This window comes from Pyrgilauda ruficollis, unplaced genomic scaffold, assembly GCF_017590135.1.
Source record: "Pyrgilauda ruficollis isolate IOZ18807 unplaced genomic scaffold, ASM1759013v1 scaffold16, whole genome shotgun sequence".
NCBI classification, from domain to species: domain Eukaryota; kingdom Metazoa; phylum Chordata; class Aves; order Passeriformes; family Passeridae; genus Pyrgilauda; species Pyrgilauda ruficollis.
In genome coordinates this window covers 9,771,281-9,797,284 of record NW_024514764.1, presented here as the reverse complement: position 1 = coordinate 9,797,284, position 26,004 = coordinate 9,771,281, and the positions used below count along the sequence as shown (strand labels likewise).

The 26,004-nt window shown below is 38.7% G+C and overlaps 1 protein-coding gene across 2 annotated transcripts in view; it reads right to left on the bottom strand.

Moving 5' to 3' along the window:
• Window positions 1-1,783: 1,783 nt before the first annotated feature.
• Window positions 1,784-26,004, bottom strand: part of USP7 (ubiquitin specific peptidase 7) — a 69,808-nt gene continuing 45,587 nt past the window's right edge. For both annotated transcript variants that reach the window (XM_041462038.1, XM_041462040.1), the window contains 24 exons: window positions 24,250-24,304; window positions 23,636-23,716; window positions 23,439-23,529; window positions 22,570-22,652; window positions 21,501-21,610; window positions 20,493-20,649; window positions 19,473-19,617; window positions 18,764-18,894; window positions 17,527-17,661; window positions 17,220-17,321; window positions 16,437-16,542; window positions 16,003-16,095; window positions 15,136-15,203; window positions 14,125-14,225; window positions 12,629-12,782; window positions 11,241-11,308; window positions 10,078-10,186; window positions 9,907-9,984; window positions 9,473-9,573; window positions 8,763-8,862; window positions 7,790-7,909; window positions 6,485-6,556; window positions 5,442-5,532; window positions 1,784-3,164 (listed from right to left, as the gene is read on the bottom strand). In XM_041462038.1, the coding sequence (XP_041317972.1) occupies window positions 3,058-3,164; window positions 5,442-5,532; window positions 6,485-6,556; window positions 7,790-7,909; window positions 8,763-8,862; window positions 9,473-9,573; window positions 9,907-9,984; window positions 10,078-10,186; window positions 11,241-11,308; window positions 12,629-12,782; window positions 14,125-14,225; window positions 15,136-15,203; window positions 16,003-16,095; window positions 16,437-16,542; window positions 17,220-17,321; window positions 17,527-17,661; window positions 18,764-18,894; window positions 19,473-19,617; window positions 20,493-20,649; window positions 21,501-21,610; window positions 22,570-22,652; window positions 23,439-23,529; window positions 23,636-23,716; window positions 24,250-24,304 (2,458 nt within the window). In that variant the 3' untranslated portion in view covers window positions 1,784-3,057. The remainder of the gene's footprint in view (window positions 3,165-5,441; window positions 5,533-6,484; window positions 6,557-7,789; window positions 7,910-8,762; window positions 8,863-9,472; window positions 9,574-9,906; window positions 9,985-10,077; window positions 10,187-11,240; window positions 11,309-12,628; window positions 12,783-14,124; window positions 14,226-15,135; window positions 15,204-16,002; window positions 16,096-16,436; window positions 16,543-17,219; window positions 17,322-17,526; window positions 17,662-18,763; window positions 18,895-19,472; window positions 19,618-20,492; window positions 20,650-21,500; window positions 21,611-22,569; window positions 22,653-23,438; window positions 23,530-23,635; window positions 23,717-24,249; window positions 24,305-26,004) is intronic.

Sequence of the window (26,004 nt, the reverse complement as noted above, 5' to 3'; positions counted from 1 at the left end):
GCCCGCGGCCGGGCGGTCCGGGCTCCGGAGGCCGGGTCGGGGACTGGCACAGGGACGCTGGCACGGGGACACTGGCATGGGAACACTGGCACGGGGACGCTGGAGGAGCTCCGGAGGGCAGCAGCTGAGGTAGATCCGGGATGCAGGATGTGGGAGGCACTGGCTCTGCTCGTCCTGCGGGTCGCTGTGCCAGCCTGGGCGGGTGAAGGGCTGGGGCTGGCTGTCACTCTCTAGTCAGCAACTATCACTGCTCAGATTTCACAGAATGCTTTGGACTCCTTTAGGATAAAAGGCACTATGTAAATCTACAGGAACCACGCTCTATTTTGGTAGGGAGAATTCGGATGGGCTGTTAACACGTTGCTCTGATGCTGTGTACCAAGAAATTACATCCTTATTGCTTAACACTTATATTACCATTACCTTAATTTAATGCATTCACTGTCTATTATCCAGATAATTCCAAAATGTAAAAAAAGAAGTGGAAAGCATGGCAATTTTGAAGACTGTATTCTTGTAAATTTTTTTAAATGAACTGAACAAACATACTGCACCTGAGAAACCCTCCTGTCCTCCTCTTCTTAGGTGTTTCCACATTTCAGTAACAAGTTACTGGAGCTCCAAAACATCTTTTTTTCAGACAATCCTTCAGTAATTGACAACTGCATATGGAATGCCTCAAAGTATGGACATCACCAAACTAGTGTGGGAATAACACATATACTGAAGCACATAAAATCCAGTCATCTAAAGCCCAAAAGGCACCCAAAATCTGCTGTTAGGGGCTTTTTCATCTGAAATAGGAAGGATTGTGTTTCTTGAGATAGCCCCTAAAAGCTGCCACCATCTCATAAATCAATGTGAAAACTTAGTGACATTCAGATACAAGCTGAATTTTATATCAGTCTAAACAAGACTAAATATAATTAGGGCTTACTACTGCTGACCAGAGCCTCTGATTCACAGGAACAGTTTGGAAACAAATCCTGACATTCACTGAAAGCCTGTAGAGACAATCCAAGTACCAGTAAAAACACCCCTGGAATGGTGCAGCTCTCACCAGCCTGATGGGAATGCAAAGCAAAGGAAAGCTTTCTCCATTTAAGGCATGCCAGTTAAGCACTTCTCTCTATGCTAACCTACACACACAGACAGCAAAACAAAAGTAAACAACTAGTTTGCCTTGACTGGAAATAAGAGAGAGTTAAAAGCACTGCAAGATACAAACTAAAAAGAGAATCAAACATTCCTAGAACTTGCACCTTCTGTTTTGGTTATGAATACAGGGAACACATTACGGAGGAATCTATTACTCTATGAAGAGACCTTACCTTTAGAGACTCCAGATTTCACTTTACACCATTTATAATATTAGACTTGAGAATCTGGACCACAAAATTTTGTACAGGCAGGCAGAGTCCAGTCTACCACAAAGACTCTACTACAAGTTTTACAAACAAACTAGTAAAATAATTTTTCCATTTGTCTTTTTTGTACATGGCTCCTTTCCTGGAAAACCTTTTATTTGTTAAGCTCAAATGCAACTAGTTAGGACGTAAAAAAACCAAACCCCACAAAAACCTCCAAGCCCCAAAACTATTAAAACAGAAACCCCCCACAAAGCTTCCCCAAAACAACGAATGAGGATTATACAATTGTCAACACTTAAGGAAAAAGAAAACCACACCTTTAGCAAAATCTCATGAATGAAAACGTTTCCCAAAACTCTATTTCCAAGGAGAGGAGAAATCTTCTTCAATGTCCATGTCATCACTCATCCAAAAAAATTTTATAGAAAATTTTATTCAACATACAACATTTTCCAGCAAAAAAAGGCAATATACAGGAAGAGGAGTTGTACACTGCGGCTACAGAAACAAAATAAAATACTGGAAAAGAATGTAAAATTAAGTGTGAATTGCTGATTCTATCTTTACTGCACTCAAAACTAGACACGCGGCTGGCATTAGCTCCAAAGAAAAGGAAGCAGTCTGGGGACTGAAATAAAACTACACACAATGAATATCAACATCAGTGAAATTCACTTGCAGACTCACCCAATAAAATTAACCTCCAAGTGTTAAATTGTACATGTTCATTCATTAAATATACAATTGCTTTTTTCGGTTTTTTTCTTCTTTTTTCGTTTTTTTTTCCTCCTTTTTTATACAAAGTCAACAGCTTACTAAACACTAGTGAGCATGCCCTCTGTGCTAAAAGGCTAGTTCTTGTGTTTTCCCCATCTCTTCCCATGGTAACTAAATTAATGATATTTATAATCTTTTCACTTGCTTTTGCCAACTTTTGAGTGTCATTCTATTTGCCAGAGGATGGCATAATCAATCAACGGTATTTCTCAATGGTTGGAAATTTCATAAAAAGACCCAAATATCTCTTTTTAGGACTCGGGGCATCCACTTGGTAAAACGGGATGCAAAGTATTGACTAAATTAAATGAAAACTAGTTTATTAAAAAAGATTCTATGAAGCTGGAGGAGACAAAAATCCCGAATAAGTGCCAACAATGTACACAATAAAGTAGAGATTGCTATTTATTGATGATGTGAGTTTTTCTTTTGCATTTACAAATGCACAAAAATGTCATTTAAAGTATAACTGAAGGAAATAAATCTGATGTGAGTCTAAACATAAGACTTACTAGCTGCAGTGATGGTGAACACCACATGGGAAGGGCAGCCAGTCAGCTTATGCCATCTATAAACGTACTACAGACAAATAATTTTGCCAATGTCAACTGTTCTACTAAACTCTTCCCTCATTATGCTGACAATTGCCTTGCATTACGTTTACCATAAAATAACTCTCATTGGCATCCAAGCTTTTATAAAAACACCTTCATTTTGCTCAAAAAGGGCAGTCAATAGATACAGAGAAGCCAAACTGAACAGCCTCAACAAAATAAAATTAACATCAGCAGCAAATCCTCTTGCTGAAGACTTCAGATATAGTGCACGTGTACCAAAGTTCTACAGTTGTTAAAAAGGTGCACACACACACTTATTTTTGTCCCTTGCCTTGACAATCTGGTTAAGTAAGTCAGTTATGGATTTTAATAGCTTTTTCAAGGTAAGTGTAGCGACTTCTCTTTGGGGCTTTATTGAAATGGTCAAGCCCTAGCCATGGCCTGGGATGAGACATGTTGCCTAGAAAAGAAAAGAGAAAAAAAATAATGAACTTTTAAGATTAAATTGGAAAAATGCTTCCATTACACAAACTATTCCTGTGTGCCCTGCCCATAGTGTGCTGGGAATCACGAGGAGGGCAGAGGAGTGCAGAGCAGCCCTGCAGCCAGAGGGGCAGGGCTTCCTTCCAACAGCACATTCCACAGCTCCTTCTGCAGCAGGTACCTGCTTTCTGTCTTCTTCAGTCACCTACAGGACTTTACAGCAGTGGAAGGTGTGCTAAATCAGGATAACCACTGTTATGGCCAGAGGCACATCACAGTACCAGCTTTCACCAAAGTGCTGAGCCTGTTTCAAACAGGGAGGATCTGCCATTGAAACATGACAACCAACAGTATTTGCCATAATCTCTGCTATCCCTATCATCTGGTTTAAGTTGAAATATCTGTTTAACTCATGTAAAATGCAAATAATGCTAATTAAGAAATCACAAAACTGACCCTCCTCTTTATTTTCTACGAAAAAAAAAACCCTAGTCACTTAGATTGCAAAGAAAAGAAACAGAATTTTTTTCATTTGTGCAACCCAATATTATTTATTCTACTGCCAGTTTCAATGAAAAACCACAGTCCACATACTTCTTGCAAATAGAAGTAATTCTCTTTTAACATGTTCTCAATGCAGAGCATCCAATGTTCTTTGAAGTGAAATGATAAAGCAGAAACTAGAGAGGCCCCCAGCAAGGAAAGTACATTCTACATTCAAAGCCATCAGCTGCAACCACTGAAGTATAAAACATGTGGCCTTGTTGGTTGCCTGTATCTGCATTTTGTGATATATTTTCTTCAATCAAAATTATTTTGGTTTTTTTTTGTCTAGTTTGACATAATGGTCAATATCAAATTAAAAGAGAACTGCCAATCTTAGTGGGAGAATTTGAATGTTTCTGAAGAAAGAAATGAGATCCTACATGGTTGGTGCCAGCACAGCCACAGCTACAGTTAGTGTACCTTGGCAAAAGCAGAGGGACACTACTGACATCAGCCATGCCAACCAAACTGGGCAATGCTCCAGCTTTGGTTCCATCAGTCCAGTGTGTGCTAAAATTTGGCATTTGTAGAAAGCATATTCTATCACAGGGGTGAATTCCATAAACTCTCAAATGAAAACCTTTTTTCAAAACCTCTCTGCAGCTTTTGAAATAAATGGACAGGTACAGGATTTCTTTACAGCTGTTACATCAGTCCAGAGCACAGCTGGGAAAAATTGGAGAAAGCTTGACCCTAGCAAAACCTACCAATAAAAATCAGAATTCCTAATTGTCAGAAAAACAGAACTGCAGAGAGTCAGTGCAACTCACAGAGAGGAACACTCAGCTAAGCCAGGAGAAGAAACCCCAGTGAATTCAAGGGTTTCAGTGGATCCCTGACTGTGGATCCAGAGGTGCCATTCCCAAACAGAACTCTCCAGAGAGGAAAAGGAGAGATTTGGATTTAGAAGCACTGGTGCAGGTTGCCCAGAGGAGCAGTAGCTGTCCCACCCCTGGAAGTGTCCAAAGCCAGGATTGATGGGGCCCTGAGAGACCAGTCTGGTGTGTGGCATCCATGGCAGCAGGGTGGAATGGGATGATCTTTATAAGGCACCTTCCAGCCCAACCCATTCTATGGCTATGAAAACACTCCTGTGGTGGAACTCCTGAAGGATTAACCTGGTTTCTCCCATGTGTAAATGTCTAAGAAAATAGAGGTTTAAATGTCAGTCAAGTAAACAAGAGGGCAGCCCATCCAGAGACAAATTTAGAACGGAACTGCATTTGTACCTTGGTGACTCATTTCTTATGGGGAAAAAGAAATGTAAACAGCATCTAATTTGACATATTTAATGTTCTTGTTAGAATCTTCAGATTAATTGAAGATATAAAGAATTATCTTTCCACAAGAATCAAATATGCAAGGGGGTAGATGGAAAATAAACAGGAGGTGCAAGTAATGCTGTAAAGTGTGTTATACTGACACTGGACCCAGCTGGTCATTCACATGCAATCTTTTAACTCAAAAGGAAACAGATTATTTATCTATATGCCTATAAAATACATTTTCCTTGGACTAACACATTCATGTAACACTGCTCAGTGTGCACACTGGTATATATAAATACTTGCTTGGTCACTACATCTAATGTATGTCACGTAAAAAGAACAAACTCTTTGTGCATCCTGAGTGAAGGATGAACACATTATAACAACTGGCAGAGCAACTTCAGCAGACCAAAAGAAAAGGGAGGTGTCCAACAACTTACCAGGTTGGGACTCAAAATCTTTCAAGTTCACTTCATACTCGTCTTCGTTGAGATACTGGTGTCGGCCCATCATTACAATGGCAAATTTAAACTATGCAAAGAAAAAAAAAATCTCAAAAACCAAGTGGTAGGATATTACATTAAAATTAAGTCTTCAAGCCTAAGTTCACAGTCTAACTTGCAGCTGGTTATAAGCAGAAAACTTGTAACTTCAACTTATAAGTTTCAACTTCAGGAATTGAAAAAGGCCAATCCGGGGTTAAAACCCTCATCAACAACCTGTATAATGGGACAAAAGAAATGCTCAGGAAATCATGAACCCACATCCTGGAATACTGTGTCCAGGTTCAAGCCCTCCAGGGAAAAAGACAGGGCAACAAACTGCAGCAAGGGCAGCAACAGTCCAGTGTGACTGTGAGAGGACCTGGCATTCAGGAACCTCTGGAAAATGGATTCTGTTTAGCCCAGAGAAGAAAAGGCTGACAGGGTATCTATAGTTTTCCACCACCTGAAGAATGGTGCACATTCTGCAATGGTGCACATGCTGCAATGCAGGCTCTTCTCAAAAAACTGCACAGAGGTGACCTCCACAAGTTGCAAAATGAAACATTCTGATTATGTGTAAGGAAAGCAAAGACTTCCCAGAGATAGTGGAAATACTCTAAAACACAGTGTCCAGAACAGGGCAGAATTCCCACCCTTGGGAGTTCATAAATTGCAACTAAAAAACGCTGCACAACCTGACTGAGTCACGTTCTACTCTGAACAGGAATGTGATGTGGGGGTGGCTTCTAAAGGTCCCACACCAGCTACTTATCTGGGTTACTTTAATGTTTTGCAGAATATCTCTCTTGATGCAGTACAGAAATACTGATCCTACCCATTGTAATTAATTAGTCCTAGAAAAAGCATTATTTCAGTCAAGCAGCTGTTCTGTCACACAAAACCTACACTTATCCCAAGTCTGTGGTGTTCCAACCTACTACAATTAACTCATTTAGGGTTTACAGTCAGCAATAAAAACTCTCCCAATTTGAAATTACCTTCTCAAATTCTTTTTCTTGTATGTCCAGCATTGTCTGAATCCGCTTCATAACCTCTCTGAAGTGTTCACCCTAATAATTACAACAAGATTTTTAATGTCAAAAAAATCTAGGAAAAAGAAGGGAAGCTGTTAGTATTTCCTCCTTTAAGCTTCATTGAAATAGATTGCCTCAATGTCTCTGTTATTTACAAAATTACACAAGTGTCAACATCATTCCTTACAATATGGAACAACAGCAGGTAACTTGCTCTACATTCAGGAACTTTAAGTCTTATTGATTCATTTTTATGCAAACTGCCCCATAAATTGACCAGGCACCGCCACTGATATGCGCAAATTAGGTTGAAGTAAAGTAGCAAAATTAGAAAATTAGCAGCAAAAATAGGAATTTGTAAAAAAGCCCCATATTCTTGCAAAGCTTGGGAGTGTGTTTCTGCTCCCTGTCTATGTAAAGTGCCCAAAAAAGTGACAGATACCGTGAATTTAAAAATGAATAATACATATTAACTGTCATAACAAGGAAATGCAGAACAAATGGTTTCCACCAAAAATCACCAAACAAGTTTCACTCTTTGATCAAAAACATGGAAATTAGTAAAATTATAATTTTAGAGGTAGAGAGATAAATTTCTCATTCCCAAATTTTTAAGTAAGTAATTTTCATACAAAGTGACACACATGAACCAGAAAAAGCTTAGAAGCAAATGGCTAACTGCTCCCAGAAATACACTTTTATATTAAAAGAATCAGGGTGACATTCAGCTGGAGCAGCACCACAGGAAAAACTTGAGAATTTAAATTAAGCTTTCAAAATTAGCTTTTGTTCTTGTACCAACTTTCAGCCCTAGAAGATAAAGCACATCAAATTACAGAAGGGATGAAATGCAAAGCCATCTCAGAAAGTGATGGAGAAAGCAACCCCATTTTCCATAATCCTGTCTCAGTGAGAGCAACCATGGCAGGGCCACTTTGGCCAACTCTGCACTGCAGTTACTCAAGTGCTCTTGGAAATAGGGTTCTGGTTTGTTGGGGGATTCTGCAGGGGGCAGGGGATGGCAGCTCCTGCCAAGTGACAGCTTTCTAGGTGTTGCACAGGCTCACTGAAACACTGAACAACCTGGATATGCAAAAGGAACTGAGCTGGGAAATGACTGAACCATAAAAAGGCACAGATGGGGCAGAGCCTTTGATACAAGAGCTGTGTTTTCCTACACACTTCTTACATTAATGTGTATCTTCAGCAGTACTTAAAGAAAATATCATCAGTTTAATCCCACAGGAGAAAAAGGGAGGCATACTGCACCTGGTGTATCCTCAGCAAGAATGGAATTCCAAATGTCCCGAAAACCTCTTTGTGGAAATGTGCCACTGTGATTAGCATCTCATTTTCTTTATCTATATCTACCTGGTCCAGAGGAATTTCCTAGATCCAGACAGAGAATGGTGACTCCAATCAGCTAAACTTCCAAAAAAGAAACTAAAGTTTTGAAGTTATTTTTCTAGTTATTAAGAAACTGAAAGCATTATTGATGTACTGTTACTGATTTCAAACAATTCTATTAAAGAACAATTAAAAGAGCCATGTTGTTTGACAGAGTCTTTTACCAGAGTCCCTCATCTCTGGCATGACAGCACTTCAGCTTCCCCTACTCAGGAAATATTCTCCTGGCTTCCCTGAATGGCTTTTTTGACAAGAAATCTTCTATCAGTGCAGAACTAGCTGACAGTAACACAGGCCTCTTGCCAGCTCCTCATTACAGTTTACACTGGAAACTTTTTTTTCGTTTCTGATCTTTGAGGCAAGTTAGCAGATCTAAATGATGAGATGTTTAGAAAAAAAATCTCATGTTAAGTATCAAATTTGCTTCAAGAACCTCAAGTGTAACAGAAAAGGAAACAAAACCTTCTAGAACATTACAGTACAAAAGTGGGTTCTAAACATAAACATTTCTATCATCAACTCTCAAACAAACCTTGGAATTATTGCCAAGACATTAAATGGCCTTTGGACAGGCTCTTGCAAAGTCTTCACATATTGTTACAAAACATATGTAAAAATGAAATAATGAAACCCCTATAGGGAAGCAGATGGAACAAAGGATAATTTATCTTTTCTAAAGCATTATCTTTAAAAATACATATAATATCATCAGGTAATCTTAATACAAACATCACAGTATTTGAAGCTCAGCACCCAGAAAAAGAAAATTACCACTTGAAAGAGTTTCCTCTCTCCAAGTCAGGTTTTAAAGCTCTCTAAGACAAGCACAACTTACCTCTATTCGAAACGTCCGACTTGTTGCAGGTGACAAACACTCTAACAGCTCATCCTCCTGATGGACACCAATTATTTTGTAACTTACAATTTCTAGCAGCCTTAAAGATAAACAGGAAAAGCATTTTTAAGAAGAGAATGAAAAAAATTCAATGCAAAATTTCTTTCTCAAATCTTGAGAGAGATTAGTACACTAATCTTGAGAGAGATTAGTGTAGAATGTACACTGATGCTGCTATTGTATTTATAAATTCAATCTTTAGTAAAAATTAAGCAGTAAAGCCATAAGGGGTTAATTATTTCTGGCTCATGGCAAAAAGCCAGGATGTGCCATAACAAAATATAGGTTTCTAGTGGAGATTATTTTATATATCTTCTTTAAATGACCTCACTTTTAACCCCTGTAACTCCTGAGAAGTGAATAGCATGAAATGCTTGGATTGGAAACAATTAATAAGTCATGACTAACAAATGCAATTGATGAAACTCAAGGATGTAACTTTGTTAAACACAAAATAAATAACTGTGTAAAAATCATATTTATAGCTAAGAACAACCCTTAACAGTGGCAAGCTGGAAGCTTTTAACACAGTATCAGATTTTATCTGTTAATAATAGTTTCTACAGTATTTTAAATTCTACAGATACTTTGCTGCATAAAAATCTACATGATCACATAGAAGAAATCACAGTCTTTCAGCTTTACCTTACCTTAATTTCCCTGAACCTTTTTCAGAGAGTTCTACAACTTTTTTACATTCTTCTAACAGGTCCCGCACACACCCATGCTTATCTGGATATACTGTTATTTCCTGTGGAATTTGAAACACAAAAATCATTAGAAAATCTGAAAAAGTAAACAACCACATTAAAGCACAGAACACACTGGATGGTTCCCCTTAACCACCCATCTTGAAAAGATAACTTAAGTCAACACCTATGTAATCTTCAACATTTTTGTTAACAGATCCGATTTTTTTTACATTTTTGTGCTCTTTGGGGGTTTTTTGCTGTTCTTTTGTTAGGTCTTTTTACATCATGTACACCTTTGTTCTAATCCTGTGCTACTCAGGGGCAGACCCATATCCACAGCCATACCAGCTCTGACACAGAAATGACAGCAAGTGTGTAATGGCTTCACTCACCTCTTCCCTAAACTGGCTATTTAGCCATATGCATTTAAAACTTCTTCTGTTTTCAAAATCAGTTATCTTCATTTTGAGCTTAACAAAGAAAAGAAAAACACTTTAGGCATACTTTGAATGGGGCAGAATTATTTTTTATAACTCACCCCAATAAAAAGAAAAGACTCTTACCTGTTGATAGTAGAGTTTTTTCGGTTGCCTAGGCTTGAAGAACTGCAGAAGATCTCTTAAAGTACCTTCATAATTATGTCTAAGAGGATTACCAGGGCCATCCCTATAACTACAGAAGGAAAGAAAACATGTTCTTAAAATCCATCTCTTCAAAATCCATTACTGCTCAGCAAATTGAAGCACCAAGAACATTTTTATTACTGGCTTTCAGTTTCACATAATTGCTAGCACAGACTAAGCAGCACAACACACAGAACTTTAGTGATTTTTACACACAGCTGGGCTGTGGGAACAGAAAACCATTCAGGGTGTGTGTTAACTCTCCTGGATGTTTACAAGCTCACTGATGTCAGGGCTGCAGGCTGGCAGACCTACATTCCTCTGAAATTACTGGCATAGCAGCACGTGCTTTAGATTGTGAAAGGTTAATTAGTGGAGCCATATGACACAGCAAATTCCACAGTGAGCACAGCACTGGAAACTACAAAGAGCTACTCAAATTCTCACTGATAATGAAGGGAGATAGCCTCAGGTAACTAAAGAGATCTACACTTCCATTAAGACAGAGAGCTCTAAGTTTTGTGTGTGCATTATTCCTGAAGCACATACACAGAGCTATAATACATTACTTTCTGCTCTAGTTTTATACAGATTCAAGTCTAGTTTTATACAAACGTGTAAAACCACCACTTTAACCAGAAATATCCCTCTGAGCACCTGTGAACTTGTTAGGTTGTCATCATCTTCATAAAACCTCATTTGCAGACTTTGCGGGAGGAGGGGGGAATTCAGTGAATTAACTCCTTCATTTAAACTTGTAAAATCAGCAAAAATACTGCTTTTATGTGCATTTGTTTCTGCTCTCCTCCATTCTAGAAATCTGCATTCACTGAAACAGCACTTGCATTAGCTTAGCAATTTATCCCACAGCATCAGGCTTTGAAGTAATTAATGATTTTTAAAATGACATTTACTAGAACTCTTCTAAAACATGCAATTCTTTGAGGCTCTAGAGACAGACATTGCAATACTTCAACTGTCAAAGCAACCTGCTGTGCTTGCCAGAAAGGTAGCAACTTACTGGTAGAGAATTAGTTAATGACCTGGAAAAGCTAATTTTTGAGGAACAGCTTAGACACAGAATACTAAGGAATTTGTCTTACCCTTGGGACTTGAAAAATTGTAATAGCATTGGATCCGTGTTAAGTCTCTGAGCGACTGTCTTTGCAACCTGAAAATAAATTTTTGGGTAAGTTCTGAATTGTTTCACTCAGTTATGACATTGCTCTACAATCATACAGTCATTCATTCCGTGACAGGAACATTATGCTACTGAAATTCTGAGAGAGCCCACTATGCCTACCTCCCCAAGGCTAAATAAACTTGTATTGTTAGCTTCTGAACAGTTGACACAGAATAAGATATTCTAAGGAAAAAGAAGAGGAAACTGTTTTATTACAGTAAGTTACTGTTGTCAAAAGGCCACTAAATCCACAGCAATTGTTCCATTCTTATTTTGCTTGTTTTTCTTTGGTTGCTTTTTACTGTTTTTTCTTTTTTTTTTTTTTTAAATAATACTATAAGGGAAGTATGCAAGACTTACTCTGAAGATTCCCACTCCTTTAAATCACTCCAAGTTAGTTAGTTTGCTGACTAATAACACCACATTATTCCCATGAGTACACTTCACATCACTGCCTCACAAAAGGCAGGGCCATTCTGGTTTTGCCTTACTAAAAAACTTCAAACCATACAGATCTAACACTTCAAGTGAAAAAAAAATAAGAGAGAGCAATTGGCCTAAAAACAAATGATAAGAACAGTATAGCAAAACTCATCCCTGACTTTTCCTGTGTATGCAGATGCTCAAAGTTTCTGCCTTTGGGGACAGAAAATAAAACTATCTGGGGTTTTAAGTAATTTTTTTGACATTGACAAAAGCAACTGCAGGAGAACTGTAGGGAGTCAAATCTATTCAGTCTCTTAATAGATCAGACCGACTTTATTTCAGTTTTTTTCTTATGTTTTCATGTTTAGTTTTCCTTATCTAAACACCCTAACCCATCTATCATCAACACAAGAGGTTTGATCTGCTAGTGTCACCAAGCATTAAACTTCATTGTGTGAAGAAAGCAAGACAGCTTGGTCTACAAAATAAATATTGTTGTTGATTATTACAGGCACAAAACAGGTAATCACTAGATTCCCAAGGTATTTTCCTTTTAATGGTCAAATAAGTTGAGCAGGTTTTACATATCACTTTGAAAGCAAAATTTAATGAGAATATAATTTCCCTGACAGTGCAAAATGGTCTACCAAGAAAGAATCCAATTATCAAATAACTCATTATTAATAAAACTGAGGGGTTTATAGTATTTTTTTCTCACAAGCCTTAGTGGCTTCCTTAAATTTTTCATTTAAAATGAAATGTACACAGTGCAAAAAATGTACATAGTTTAAGAACTTTTAGAAAAGTATGTATAACGCATTTGTGAGCTAGTGCAAAAGTTCCTTTCCAAACAGGGAAATAAAAGAGGAACAGGACACATGCCTGAAAGTAATTCATCCTATTGGATAAAGTAACAACAAAGCCTGGGTCATTGGGGATGGTTTTGTCACAGAAAATGACATCCACACGGTGATAGAGGTCCCGGAAGTACTCCTTAGCTGTGGGGAGCTCGCTGTTATCATTTTCTGGGTCATCCCTACAAGAGCAAACAAATGATGATACCATTACACATCACACTGCTACACACACAGGCAATTGGGGCTTTTAAAAACATGTTCTACAGTAAGTCAGCAACAGTGGAGAGATACAGAGCTGAAGTTTAGAAACCTTCTGCAAGAGCCACCACTGGCACACAGGAGTCAGTGCAGTCAGCAGTGACCCAGAGCCCGCCGTGGCTGGGTGCTGCAGGGCCCGGCGCCCTCGCCTGCTCTGCTGCTCCCCTGGCAGCCTGGCCCTGCTGGGCTCCTGTGGCTTCACAGCACCACTGCAGCAGGAGCTGTCCCTCCCTCCCACCCTAGCACATCCCTGTGTGTCTGTACTGATGCTGCACAGCTTTTCGTGAACCCCTGTATCAATCACTTTGCACAGAGGACAGATGGACAGCATTCCTTGGCACAGAGGCAGAACAGTGGGCACAGGGGCTGGTTTGGGTCACTCCTGACTGGTACCCCAACTTCTCTGCAGAGAAATAGCACCAGGGTACAAGCTGTGCACTTACCCAGGAGTCAGCAGCCAGCCAAGGGTGCATAACACCAACTGGGTCAACTGGGAATGCGAGTTCCAAGGCATGACATGAGAAATACATTCATCTCACATAATCTGGGGTAAGAGTGCTGAAGAGAGACTAGCTGGCTTCCACCCACTGTCAGCCCATGGAGAGAAACAGAGCAACACAGTTGGGTGTGACCATCAGGAGTGAGAGCATAGAAATGCTGATTTATAGCCCTGCCAAGCTTATGAAAGATCCCTTTATTGGATACAAGATGCAGGAGCTCCCCTTCTGCCTTGGAGAAACCTCCAGCTGAAGCACCAGTACACCTAAGAGTGGCACGTGCTCAGGCAAACTAGGAGCATCTCATCACTGCAGACCAGTAAGGACCTGACTGCGAGCACAAGGGAGAGGCAAAAAGGGAAAGCAGTTCAGTGTAGTTCCGGGCTGAAAGAGCTCCAAGAGCCTTGTCCAGTGGCCATGGTATCTGAAATGCTGGAAGGCTCTTCAGTGTCTGCGTTACAGTGGCTCCAGTACAAAGCTGCACAAAGCAGATGCATTGCTAAACACACTCTGGTAATATTATGAGCTGTTTTAGGTTATTGGTTTTGTAAACTAGGAGAACACCTTTTCCTTAAGTAATGTGGGACATGATACTCAACACCACTAATACTTGCTCATTTCCCCTTTGAATGAACAAATGAGAACTGCATAGAACACATCTACTATTGGAATGTAATACTTAGCTCTTGATAAAAAAAACTTAAAGGAAGTTCAGCTCTCAAAGTCAGGTGTTTTAATTGCAATAAGGTGCCCCCTTAATACATACTTCTGAAACACTATGATGTCACCATCCATGAGTTCATCGAGAGCTTTATCAAGAGATACATCATAGTCTTGAATCCTTTCTGTTAAATTGGGTTTAACTTCCTGCAACAAAGAACAAAAATTATTTACCACAGAATAAAAGGCAAAAATAAAGGTCACAAATAAACCACAATATGGAAGAAATCATCAGATAAGGTAACCTGCACATTCTTTCAACTGAAACACATGGATAGATATGTATCTATACAATTCCAATGCATGTACTATAAAATATCTATATGCATATTTATACTTGCAGGCTGGCCTCTGGGCTGACCCAGGGATAAAAGCACCCGTGTAAACAAACTGGAATGGCACTTAACCCTGGCCTGCCCAGAGCAAGAAGTACAGCTTTGCTTTTTAGGATGGCACTGTGTGTGCTGCCCTGGAACCACCAGAGAGAGCAGCAGGACTGCTACCAGAAATTGCAACAAAAACCCAATTCCTTCTTCTTACTCTAGCAAGGACTTTGCCTTGGCAAGATCTGCATCATCAGCACTCAATAAATGTAGCAGTTATGAAGATTCACTGCTTGTGTATTTGGGCAGAAACAGCCCAGCAGACTAAGAATTTTGTTTCCTGACTTTGGCTTGGGGAAGGAAGGAGAAGATACAACATTTTCCCAACTTCACTAAGGTGGGCACTGAAAACACAAAGGCCAATAATGTCAGCAGCATTCACTCCTCTAACTCAGCAACATATGTTTAGCACAACAAAGCTGCTCATATAGGACCCTCATGGAGACAGTTTTTTGGTTTTAAAGCTTTACACTTGAATCTGTTTAATATAAAATCTGTTTTGAAGTTAACACTCTGCTGCAACTCTTTTGCAGCACTGTAGACTTCAAAGTTACAGATTACAGCGCTGGTAATTTATAAATCACCATTGCTATGAGCAACTTTTTAAAATGATTTTGTTTTTCTTTATAGCATGCAAAAGACAAAAAAGTTACAAAAAGTCTATCAATCCAAACCTCATAGAGGATAAGGTTAGTTTCTTGTGGAAATCCTGCTCTCTCACACATAACTGGAAGTAAGTCACCTGTTGGAGAAAAAAGGAGGAATGTGAAATGTGTAGCACTAATTGCTAGTGAAACCAATCACAGAAAGGAGAGAATCCCTTTCTGTACCCTGGGTAGATGGCTCTACAATGCCTAAGAAAGGGCCTTCCACACTTAAGTTTCCCTTGTTGACATTCAACCAGACACACATTTATGGTTCCTTTCCGCTTTAACTGAACTACAAAAATATGTGCAAGTTCATTGACAATCCAAGAGATTAAATAACACTGCTTCTTCCCCAGAAAAAGGTTATTGTATCTCGAAAAAAAAAAAAAAAAGACAGCTAAAGTACAAAATTAAAAAATATGTATAAGTTAACAAAATGAGACATTCAAAATAAAAAAAACTAAAATATTTTTAGCAGTGGATATTTGCTGAATTCCTTAAATGGACCCTATATGAAAATCAAGGCTCACATGTAATTCAGGCTGAGCAGCTGCTCAGGCTGCCACAGTGAAAGGTTATAGAAGAGCTACTTGAAAACCTCTTGGGAGGAAAGTATCACATCCCAAAGCTTTACAACAGGTCTGAAACAGCTGTAACACCTGGTGAGTACAGCAACAATGAACTGACCACCTGTGGGGATTTGAGGCTCAGACCTGCAGAAATGTCACTGACACAACATGGGGAAGAAAACTCTCACGTACTGGGGGAAGTAAGAATTTGCTTCTGTGGTGTACCTTTGCTTTCAGTGATGGAATTATTATTATTAAAGGAAAAGTATGTGCAATCTGCTTTAAAACTTCAATGATTACAATGAAATTGAAATTCAGAACTCACGTATTTTACAGGATATAGGGGTGTAGATATGTCCACAATAATTCAAACTCCGAGTTTTCGGATCATACATCTTCAGAAACAACATTACATCATCTACAAAGTAAAAAACAAGACTTAAAATTAAGTAAGGCTTGGGGAGGGATTAGGAGATCACCTATGTTTTTATTTACACAGTAACAAATATGTCTCTTTATTAATTCAGTGCCCTTAAAATATAGAGAGAAATGTACAGTGAGTCTAAAAACATACAAAGCATGCCTTCCACTTCAAGAGAAATGAAGGAGAAACTGCATGAGAAAAAATAATTTCAGCACTCAAGTAGTATGATGGATACATCAACAACATCACTGAAAAAAGAAGTGCACAGTGTCTCTGGAGATACACCCAACATGAAAGCAGTTTGTATTTTAGAAATGTTTAGCCCATATGCTTACGATCTTTATCAAATTTGGGTAATGTTGCTCCAGTAGCAGCCATCTCTGGATCTACTGTTTCCAAAAATATTGTCCATGGATTCTCATTGTCACTGAGCTCAATCATCTATGCAGAAAGATGTGAGAGAAGAAAAAAAAAGTCTCTGAAGAACCTAATACAACCTGATATCAGCATTTTGATCAGATACAAGAACTTCATGACATTGTACAAACAGGAGAGGTTTTTTTTGAAGGTCTGTTAAAGGAAGTTTATGAAATTTATTAAGACAAACAAACATGGATCTAGAACTACCAAAAAGCTTTGATGAAGCAGTCACAGTAGGTTTTATCTAAAATGAATCCACTTCTTTATCTTTCAAAAGGTTACCAACAGCTATCATTATAAGGACAAGGACATGACTTAATTTTAGAATAAAAGGAGGATGAAACCATCCTGTGGTATTTAGACACGCTTTACATTTTAAGCAACAGAATTCCTTAAATCCAGAGGGTTTGCCCCTTTTGTCAAAGGGACAGTTCTGTTTTAATCTAACACGAGAAATCATGATTACACCTTTTTTTCCACAATAGAAAAATCATGCACCAACCACACTCCTGCTTCCTATCCAAATTAATCCATTAAACACAGAGTTTTCTCAAGTATCAAACTTCACCAGATACAATGAAATTAATTTTAAATCAAAAGCCTGAAAAATCTTATCCCTCAAAGTCAAATATTCTTCAAGAGAACTAAGAATCACAGGAGATGTACAGAAGTAATATCATCTCTCAGTGACTACTTACCGTTTTATTGCCATCTGCTTCATTATCTAACATTGCAGGTCTTTTTGTTCCATTACTTCTAGCTTGCATTGGCCATAATCTGATTTGATCCTGGGGAAATCCCTAAAATAAATAAAAATTGTGACAGGAAACTAAATCAAAACAAGGGAAAAATAGGCTAAGATGCTTTTATTAAACTCAAACAGATCTTCTGTGTTAAAAGGTCTAAATTATGATTGCTGTCAATATGTGGAGAAGGTAAGGGCTAGAAAACAACCATAATGTAACAAAATAAATACATGCAGGTATTCAGCTACAGAAAACTCACCATTGTTTGAGAGAGGTTTTGAACAAATTCTGTCAGTGTGGAGTTTTTTAATACTTTGAAAACAGTGTATTTCACCTTTTCTTCATCATACATATCATTGCCTTGGTGACCACAGAACTGATCCTCTGCCACTATCTGAAAAATGACATTTAAAGGTTACTTTTCAGATTAGCCCAGCTGCACCATGTAATACCTTCTCAGGATGCTTTACTATGCAACCTCCCTGACCCTCTGGCACAGTGCTAACACTGTTCATGTTCTTAGGGACCAAATTTGCAAGAACACAGATTACAATGAAATTAAAAAATCGTGATTGATAATCTCATCAGTGCAAGTAATTGAAATACATTAATTCTTACAAAACCCGAGCAATTAAAAACCAGTCGTGCTTAGATCCCAAGTCTTGGAACGTGCTCTAACAATCTTGGCACTTGGAGAAAATAAAAAGGCTACATAATTCTGTGAGTGGTGCAATGCAAGGAGGCCACTGAACCCTTTCCTTATATTTCCCACAGCTCCCCTGCACGCTTTGGTAACAGAAGCACAAAGAGTGCAATGCTGCCAGTGTCCCACTGCAAACTCAGTGCAAATGAAGGGCAGAACAAGCTGGACTTCACCAGTATCTCTGCTTATCAACACCAGAGAGAACAGGCAAGGAAACATGGAGGCACATGGAAAAGGGGTTCTCTTTCCCTGTGCCAGATGGGCTCTGGAAAGAGCCATAAACAGGGTTCCTTAAGGCAATTCATAACAATCTAGTCCATCTGGCTTTTCCAAAAAGATAATTGCAAATATAAGCACTCTCTCCTTCTGCTTCTACTTGATGAGCTCCGTTTGGCAATAGCCCAGACCTGCAGCCTATGGCTAGATACATTCTAATTTTAGAAAATAATTCCTGAAGGAGATAGAAGTGCAGTGGCAGGGCAGCCATTTGAAATAACCTGGTCCTTTTCCCTTTCACCTGAACTTACTATTTTTACTTACAAGCACAAGAAATTCTAAAGAAAACAGAAATGTTTATAACATAAAGTACTGTGTGTTTTACTAGAATTTGTTGCATATGTAAATATACCTAAAAGCACTAAAATTATAATTTCTCTTCAAACACTACTTCAGAAGAAAAATTAAAAATTAAAAAAAAAAAAAAAGATAAAATCAAGGTTTGCCTCCAGGGTGGTTCAATAGTCTAAATTTTCATGGTAAAGTAGTTGTAACTTAATCTGTTTCAAAAGCTGACCTGCACTTGCATATAGAGGTGAGCTTCCTGCCTCTCCTTCCTCTTCTGAGCTTCTATCCTCTTCTCTTCTTGTAGCCTTTCTACAAGTTGTTGAGGAATATCATGGTCGGTAACAGGCTGCAAAACTTCACCTATAAAGCAGATTTTATGACGTTATTTCAAGATTTACATAAAACAATTTCTTTTTCATACATGCTTGACTTCCTTCTGATTTGAAGTCAAAACCAACTTTCTTCATCTTTCACTTAAAAACATGGTTTGATATCACCATGCTTTGGCACAAGAAGCACTTCTACAACAAGCCAAAATGCACTACTCCCATGAAATATATATCATAGACTTCTGAAAGAAATATTCAGTTCAGAATTAAAAAAATATTCGCCACCACTCCATTTTTAAAGCATGTATGTATCTACACATTTACAATCAATTTGATTTTATTCCATTACCCAAGTCAGTTCACTAAGTTCATCCTATAAACCAGCCAAGGTTGAAGCACTTTGCAGGTGCCTTACTGAGCTAAAAGATGACCCAGAGCAGCACACACTCTCCCAAAGCGAGAGGAAGGCTGGTTGATCCCACAGGATCGCTACACTCCGACTGTAAATAAGGCAGTCCTGTTGTGCAGGAACACTGCCAACAATTCAGAGGTAAAGCAGCCCTGCCTGCCTGCCTGTCAGTGCCCTCTGAGCACAGAGGGGACACGTACTGAGCTTGGACTCCCTGATGTACACCAGCATGTAGGCGTTGGTGCAGTGCCGCACGGACAGGTCGTCGTCGTGCCCCCCGTAGTTGTGCTCGATCGCCTCCTCCTTCGTGCACCTCGACACAACGTCGTCATCGAATTTACACCACTAGGGAGGAAGTTTTACAGAAAGGTGATTTTACATGTAAAAACATGTTCCTGAATGACAAATTAATCCTATTTCTGGCATGTCTTTCAGCTCTTTGAAGTAACTAAAATTACCTTCAAGCGGCATGACTTTTAAAAGGAAAACTAGTTCAGTATAATTTGTGCTACCTGCTACTTGTGCTCAGCATAAGGAAGTCCATAAATACCAAACCTTTACTGAACATTTTACAGTGAGTACCAAAAGCACAATAATGATTCCAAGAAGCTTTTCTTAAGACTTCAAATAGGTAATATTTCTGTAGGAAACAGAAAATTTACTTCATCTGTTTTAAAATGAAATAAAAAGCAGTGATAAACAAGGCAATGAGTAATTCTTTGTAAATTTAGAGCAATATACATCAAATTTTAAATTACAACAATAAAGCCAATTAAGAATAAATTACAAATAGCAACAAATTCACAGTAAAATCTGACTTCTACTCTCACTGTGAACAACCACGTACACAGAAAACCAGTCAACTCAAGGGAAGAGGCACCTGACCTACAAATGCCTGATCCAATCAAGTCACCTAAACCTGGAACAGTGGGACATACACAAACATGCTGAACTTCTGAGTCACAGAAGCACTGGAAATGCTCATACTTGCTTCAGCAAAGTCAGTCTCAAAAAAATGCTGGATAAAATCTGATTGCAGAACTTGAATACATACACACACACAAGAGAAGGGATTCCCTCAGTTAAAAAGTCTTGTTAAAAGGCAAGTGTGTATGCAATCTTCTTTTAGGGGAGGAAAATTCTGAAGATTTGCCCATTATAAAAACTGCAAGTATACATTTACAACACACAAATACTTTTAGATGCTTTTTAATACTTACTTTGCCATCACCCTTTGGATTTAAGTAAACAACATAATGTCCACCATGGTTATCTCCACTGTGTACTAGAACTGCATGGAGAATGTAATTTGCAGGATCTTTAGGATCTGTTTTTTGCAAAAATTCATCTAGTGGCAACTGTTCAGGAAATTCAAACCTAGTTTCAAAAAGAATGAAGACAATTGTATTTGTAGTTAAGATAGACACACATTATCAGGCACTACTATGGAACATTATGTGTACTCTTAAAGCAAAGAATAAAAATTGAACATGTTACTGTTACAATGCCACTTCTAACCAGGACATGCTGCATACAGTGGCAGAATTTATACTGTTTAAATATGGAATAAAAATAAACTTTTCAAGCAGCTCAGGAAAGCACGCCCTCAGTAAACAAGGGCAAGAGCACTTCAACTGAATTAGGGCTGGTTTGGATTCACTGCGTCAAGGCAAAAGCTTTAAAATCTGTTATTTTCTAGCAGACAAATGCAGCTTCCCTAGCACAGGTACCACTGGACTGGAACATTACTCTGAAATATCTCACCTTGGTGAGAATTAGATAATTGCAATAAACATTTAGTTTACAACCAACCATGTATCTCCTTGAGAAATTATCAGCCTCTACTTACAGTGAGTGGGCAAATGGCTCTCCCTCCATCCATGGAAACAGATGGAGGGCAAGCAGGTCCTCCTTACTCATCCTGCTTACTCTGGTGGCAGCCTAGCCACATACTACACAAAGAATGCTACACAAGCCATTAAAAGATGCAGGTACCTGTTCATAGTCAAAACAATCACTATGGATTACCAAACCTTCAATTTGTCATTTTGAACTTCAACATTCAACCAGTGCACCTTTAGGGGCCTTCACTGTGACTGCACAAGCCTGCCTCTCAGAGCTTAGTTAAAACCAGGATTTTGGGAAGCCATTTTTTGCTAAAATACATTCACAGGTCTAAATTCTACAAAAAAACCCAACCCACACACTAAACCAACCAAGCCACTTACCTATCATTTATCTTGATGTTTTGGTCAGTCTGAGGATCATACATAAACCTCATGAGCTGTAGGTGCAATACTGGTGGCAGTGTTAGGAACTTCACACCTTTCTCTGCCTCCTAGACATTTTAAAGGAAATAGAGGGTCGAAATTGCAGGATTTTTAGCAACTCAAAATACTTGTTTGTTGCAGACAATCTTCATATGGACTTTTATAGACTTGAAAACACAATGTGCACAAGAATGGTTCAAAATTTGGGTGCAACTTGATTTATCCTAATGCTGCCTATTGTTAGTCAGCTCAACCTCCCATGAGCTACTCCACTAACACAAAAACTCAATTAAATGAAATTTAGGCCATACAAGAATATGTGGACATCTCACTGCATTAGGAGCAAGTTACCTGCATAAATAAAATTGGGAGAATATGGAGGCAAAAGCTCATTTTTGATCAATTAAGAATTTCATGTTCATTGCATCCTGCCAACAAGGATTTGGCTACTGTGCTATGCCTTCCTAAGAACAGCTAAAGAATATATAGAACATTACTGACAAAACCTGGTATGTAAGAACTGCAGAAATAAGCTTTAGTAAAACATTATTTATAAAGGACTTCAGCTTACTCCAGTGGGTGCAGCAAAGTGCAGCTGAAGAGCTCAGAAACACGTGCACACACATAAATGTTTAATTTCCATGGGTTCACTTGGTGTGCTTGCTGAGAATACAAACATGAGCTCTCCAAAGTTACTTTTAGAGCTACGCTGTTTTTACTTGACACATGGAAAAACAGACTACTCATAGAGGAAGAACTTCTCAGTCTTGAGATTGGTGGAAAAGTAAATCATTCTAGCAACTGGAAGACTTGGGACACATAAAACTCACTACAAATTAAATTGTTATAAAATCTGAGCTCCATTTTAAGAAACCTAACACCAAATAAGAAGAGCTATATAAAAAGCTTGTCTAAGAAGAAGCATCACCAAAATCACCTGATTAAATCTAGAATGGGTTTTGCAACACTGTTATTTTATCAAAGATAAAGAAATACGATTTAAAACCTGGTTAAAAAAAAATAATACCTGCAAGCCATGTTCTCCTGCATCATACTTGTTATCACCATCCAACTGCTCCACTGCAACGTAGTCAATGAAGGACTCAAAAACTGAAAGAAGATAGATTAGGGAATTGTACAGAAGAAGGAAAAAATGTAAGTTTACTATAGCCCGCAACATACTAATTAAATGAAATATTAGGACAGGGAAATTTCTGTTTGAGTACTTCTCTCTTTAAGTATAGTTTTATATTGTTTAAGAATATCAAGAAATGTACCATATTGCAGAGGCATATCTAAGAATACCAGCAGATTTTAAAATCACACAGCTACAGCTGTCTGCCACAACTCCTCACTTCTCAGCTGTTAAGCATCAAGCCAGATGCCTCTGTTTGCTGGACTCCTACACATGCTTTCCTGTGCCTTGTACCCCAAGTGCTCAGTAAAGACATGATAAGGGACCACTGTTATGCTGTTCTGAGTAGTTCATTCTTTTTTTCTTTTTTCTTATTACTATGACCAGGTCTAAATAAAGCATGTATTTCTTCCAAGTTCATCTTTATATATAAATTATAACTACTGTGACAATACCACTGTGATCACCATAGCACAGTTTTATGACACCAGAAAACTCCTGAAGTTCTTAGTTTTATGAAAAGATACCAATGAGAGAATTAGGAAAGAAGGAAATTAGGGAAAGGAAATAGGATAAGGAAAAAAAGAAAAGTAATCCAGGCAAAAACATTCTCTGCATTGAAAATGTTTTCAATAAGGTGTCCTAAAGCACATACTTCCAATCACTGTGCACCAAAACAAACCCATTTGAAAACAACAGGCACTAAAGTTGTCCAACATGCTGAAGTACTGGATGGGTGCATATCACAATGTATCACTTACTATTTTTCTTTCCCTTTATACTTAGCTGGATGTCATAATAATCTTCTATTCGTTCAGATCGATAGTCTACGTGCTTGCATTGGATGTAAGACTGGAAACAAAACCAAAACAAGAACAGTAGTTGAACAGAAGTTCAATTTTATAAAAGTAAGGAGAGCTAATTTTAATTATTTTTGAGAAAGATATAAAATACATACCACCATCTTCCCTCTGAACAATTTAGGGATAGTGCCTTCTACACATGTGCCTTTCATTTTATTTTCCACATTATCAAGCAGCTGAAAGAAAAATCAGTTTTTACACAAGATAAACTTGCAGTTTTTTTAAATTTATTCATCACACACAAATGACTACTTAGATTAGATGCTAAATTACTTGGACAAAAATGAAACGTTAGTCTATTTGTACTGGCACCTCCTTTCTAGTCCTTTAAATCCTCCTCTTTTCCTCAGACTGAGGGCAACTCCAGCTACTCCATTCTTTGAGTCTGGAAACCCCCACAGATGTAACAATGCATTTCATCTTCAAAACTTCACTTCTCCCCATGGCTATGAAAGTACCACTAGCACATGTTCCAGCAACTTTCAAGCTTCCCTACTTTTTACAAATTCCTTACCCATAAAAGGCCACAATCAATCCCATTCTTAAAGAGAAACCAAGGCAAAAACTCTGCCTTCGAGACCTAATTTAAATTAATCAGGACCACTATTACTCTGATAGTTCCTATACTGTATTTTATATATATATACACACACAGAATATCAAGAGAAATTTATATATCACAGACCAGCAAGAAATAGTATAAACATACCACTCGACATAATTCCTGGACATCATGTTGCATGAAGCTGTCTAAAGTTTCCCACCTTTTAAGGCAAATAAATAAAAAATTAGTAATTGGGAAAAAAACACCTCAAAAGACATTTTTTATTTCTTTGTAGATCAAGAATGTAATACACAGGTTCTCTAACTGTGTAGCAAGAAGGGGCAGTGAACTTGCAGGAGCTGTTCTGAGCCCACCCCACTTCGCCTGTGTGGGACTGGGGCAGGGACAGCAAAGGCACCCAGAGCCAGCTGAGGAGACCACAGCCAGGCTGTTGATCTTCCAGCCTACAACCCAGTCTCAGCTCATGCCAAAAAACCTCTTAAATAAAGGCTTGGGAGCAATTCAATGCCATCAGTTTCCACAGCAGGTTTCCAGCTGCCTCTCTTTGAGGGCCCTTCAGGTGCAGTCAAGTGGCATTCAGGGATTATTTCAGCACAGGGAAGGAAGCAAATGGATTTGTAGGAAAGACTGGCTCCTTTGTGCTCATCTAAACAGTTAATCCTGGGCATGCAGTAACTTCAAGGAGGCATTCAGCTTTCTGAACTGTCCATGTGAAACACACAGGGCTGAGGGCAGCAGGATCTAAATGCCTCACAGCCAGCATGGCACACTGCAACAAGGGCGTTCAGCACTCCTGCCTTCAATAAAACAAGAAGCACAAAGTGTTTCTAGTTCCAGCATTAAATACACCTGTGAGAACTGTACCTTCAACTCAAGAAAGCTTTTTAAGTTCTAAGTATCTGACAACTTTTTTGCAGCAGCCAGAACTCCCAGCTGTATAAAGTAAACTCTGCTGACTGTAGGCTCCAGGTTCAGTGTGATGCTCCACCCTGGCCCTGGAACCAGCAGCAGGATGATCAGGAGCAGTGCTGACTTTATCCTCCCTCCCACTCTCTTCTCAGTGACTCACCCCCACTGTCACATGGTAGCAAACTAATCCCTAAAGTGTGCCAACAACTGTGTGGGGTCCACACTCAACAAGCTGAATCAAGTGGCCTGTCAGATAATTAAGAATAGAAAATAATGCCCTGACTCTCTAGGCTTTAAACACTAGCCAGCTCATAGGACAAAGCAAAGAAAAAGGTCACACACTAAAATTAGTATAAAGAAGGGCTCCTTCAGACATGGCATCATTTTCTACTTAAGGAAGTCAAACCTAGAAATACACAACACTCAGTAAAAAATAATACCCTAGTAATACCCGAGCACCTAGGGTTCACAAGGCCCCTTGTTCAAAAACCCCTCCCTGATTCAATGATGAGGGAAGGGGGAAACCTAAATCTTCAAACACATTCTAAAATTCTTTTCCAAGAACAAAAGCAGGCATGAACACATTTTTAAAACTCTGCTGTTGGATACAAAATTAAGCACCTGCAAAACCCTTGGGAACAGCTTCTTCAAGCTCCTGAATATAACACAGTTGGGATCTTAACTGGAGATGAATTATTTACTCTGTCACCAAGTCCTGTCCTGTAACAGGACAGCAGGAGCACTGATCCACCAAATATACAGTGTGCTAGTAGGAAGAGGGAATGGCCAGATAAACAGACAACACAGGCTACTGATTTCCTTTTAAGATTCCCCTAAAAGGGGAAGAGTCAAGGTTGCAAAGAGGTTGTTTTAGGACAGAGCACGACTGCAGGCTGTAGCAGCAGATGCAGGATGAACACGAGGACAACTGTATGAAAAAGATGATACAAAATGTGTTTTGAAATAAGATGTGTTCCTAATGTGTTTTGA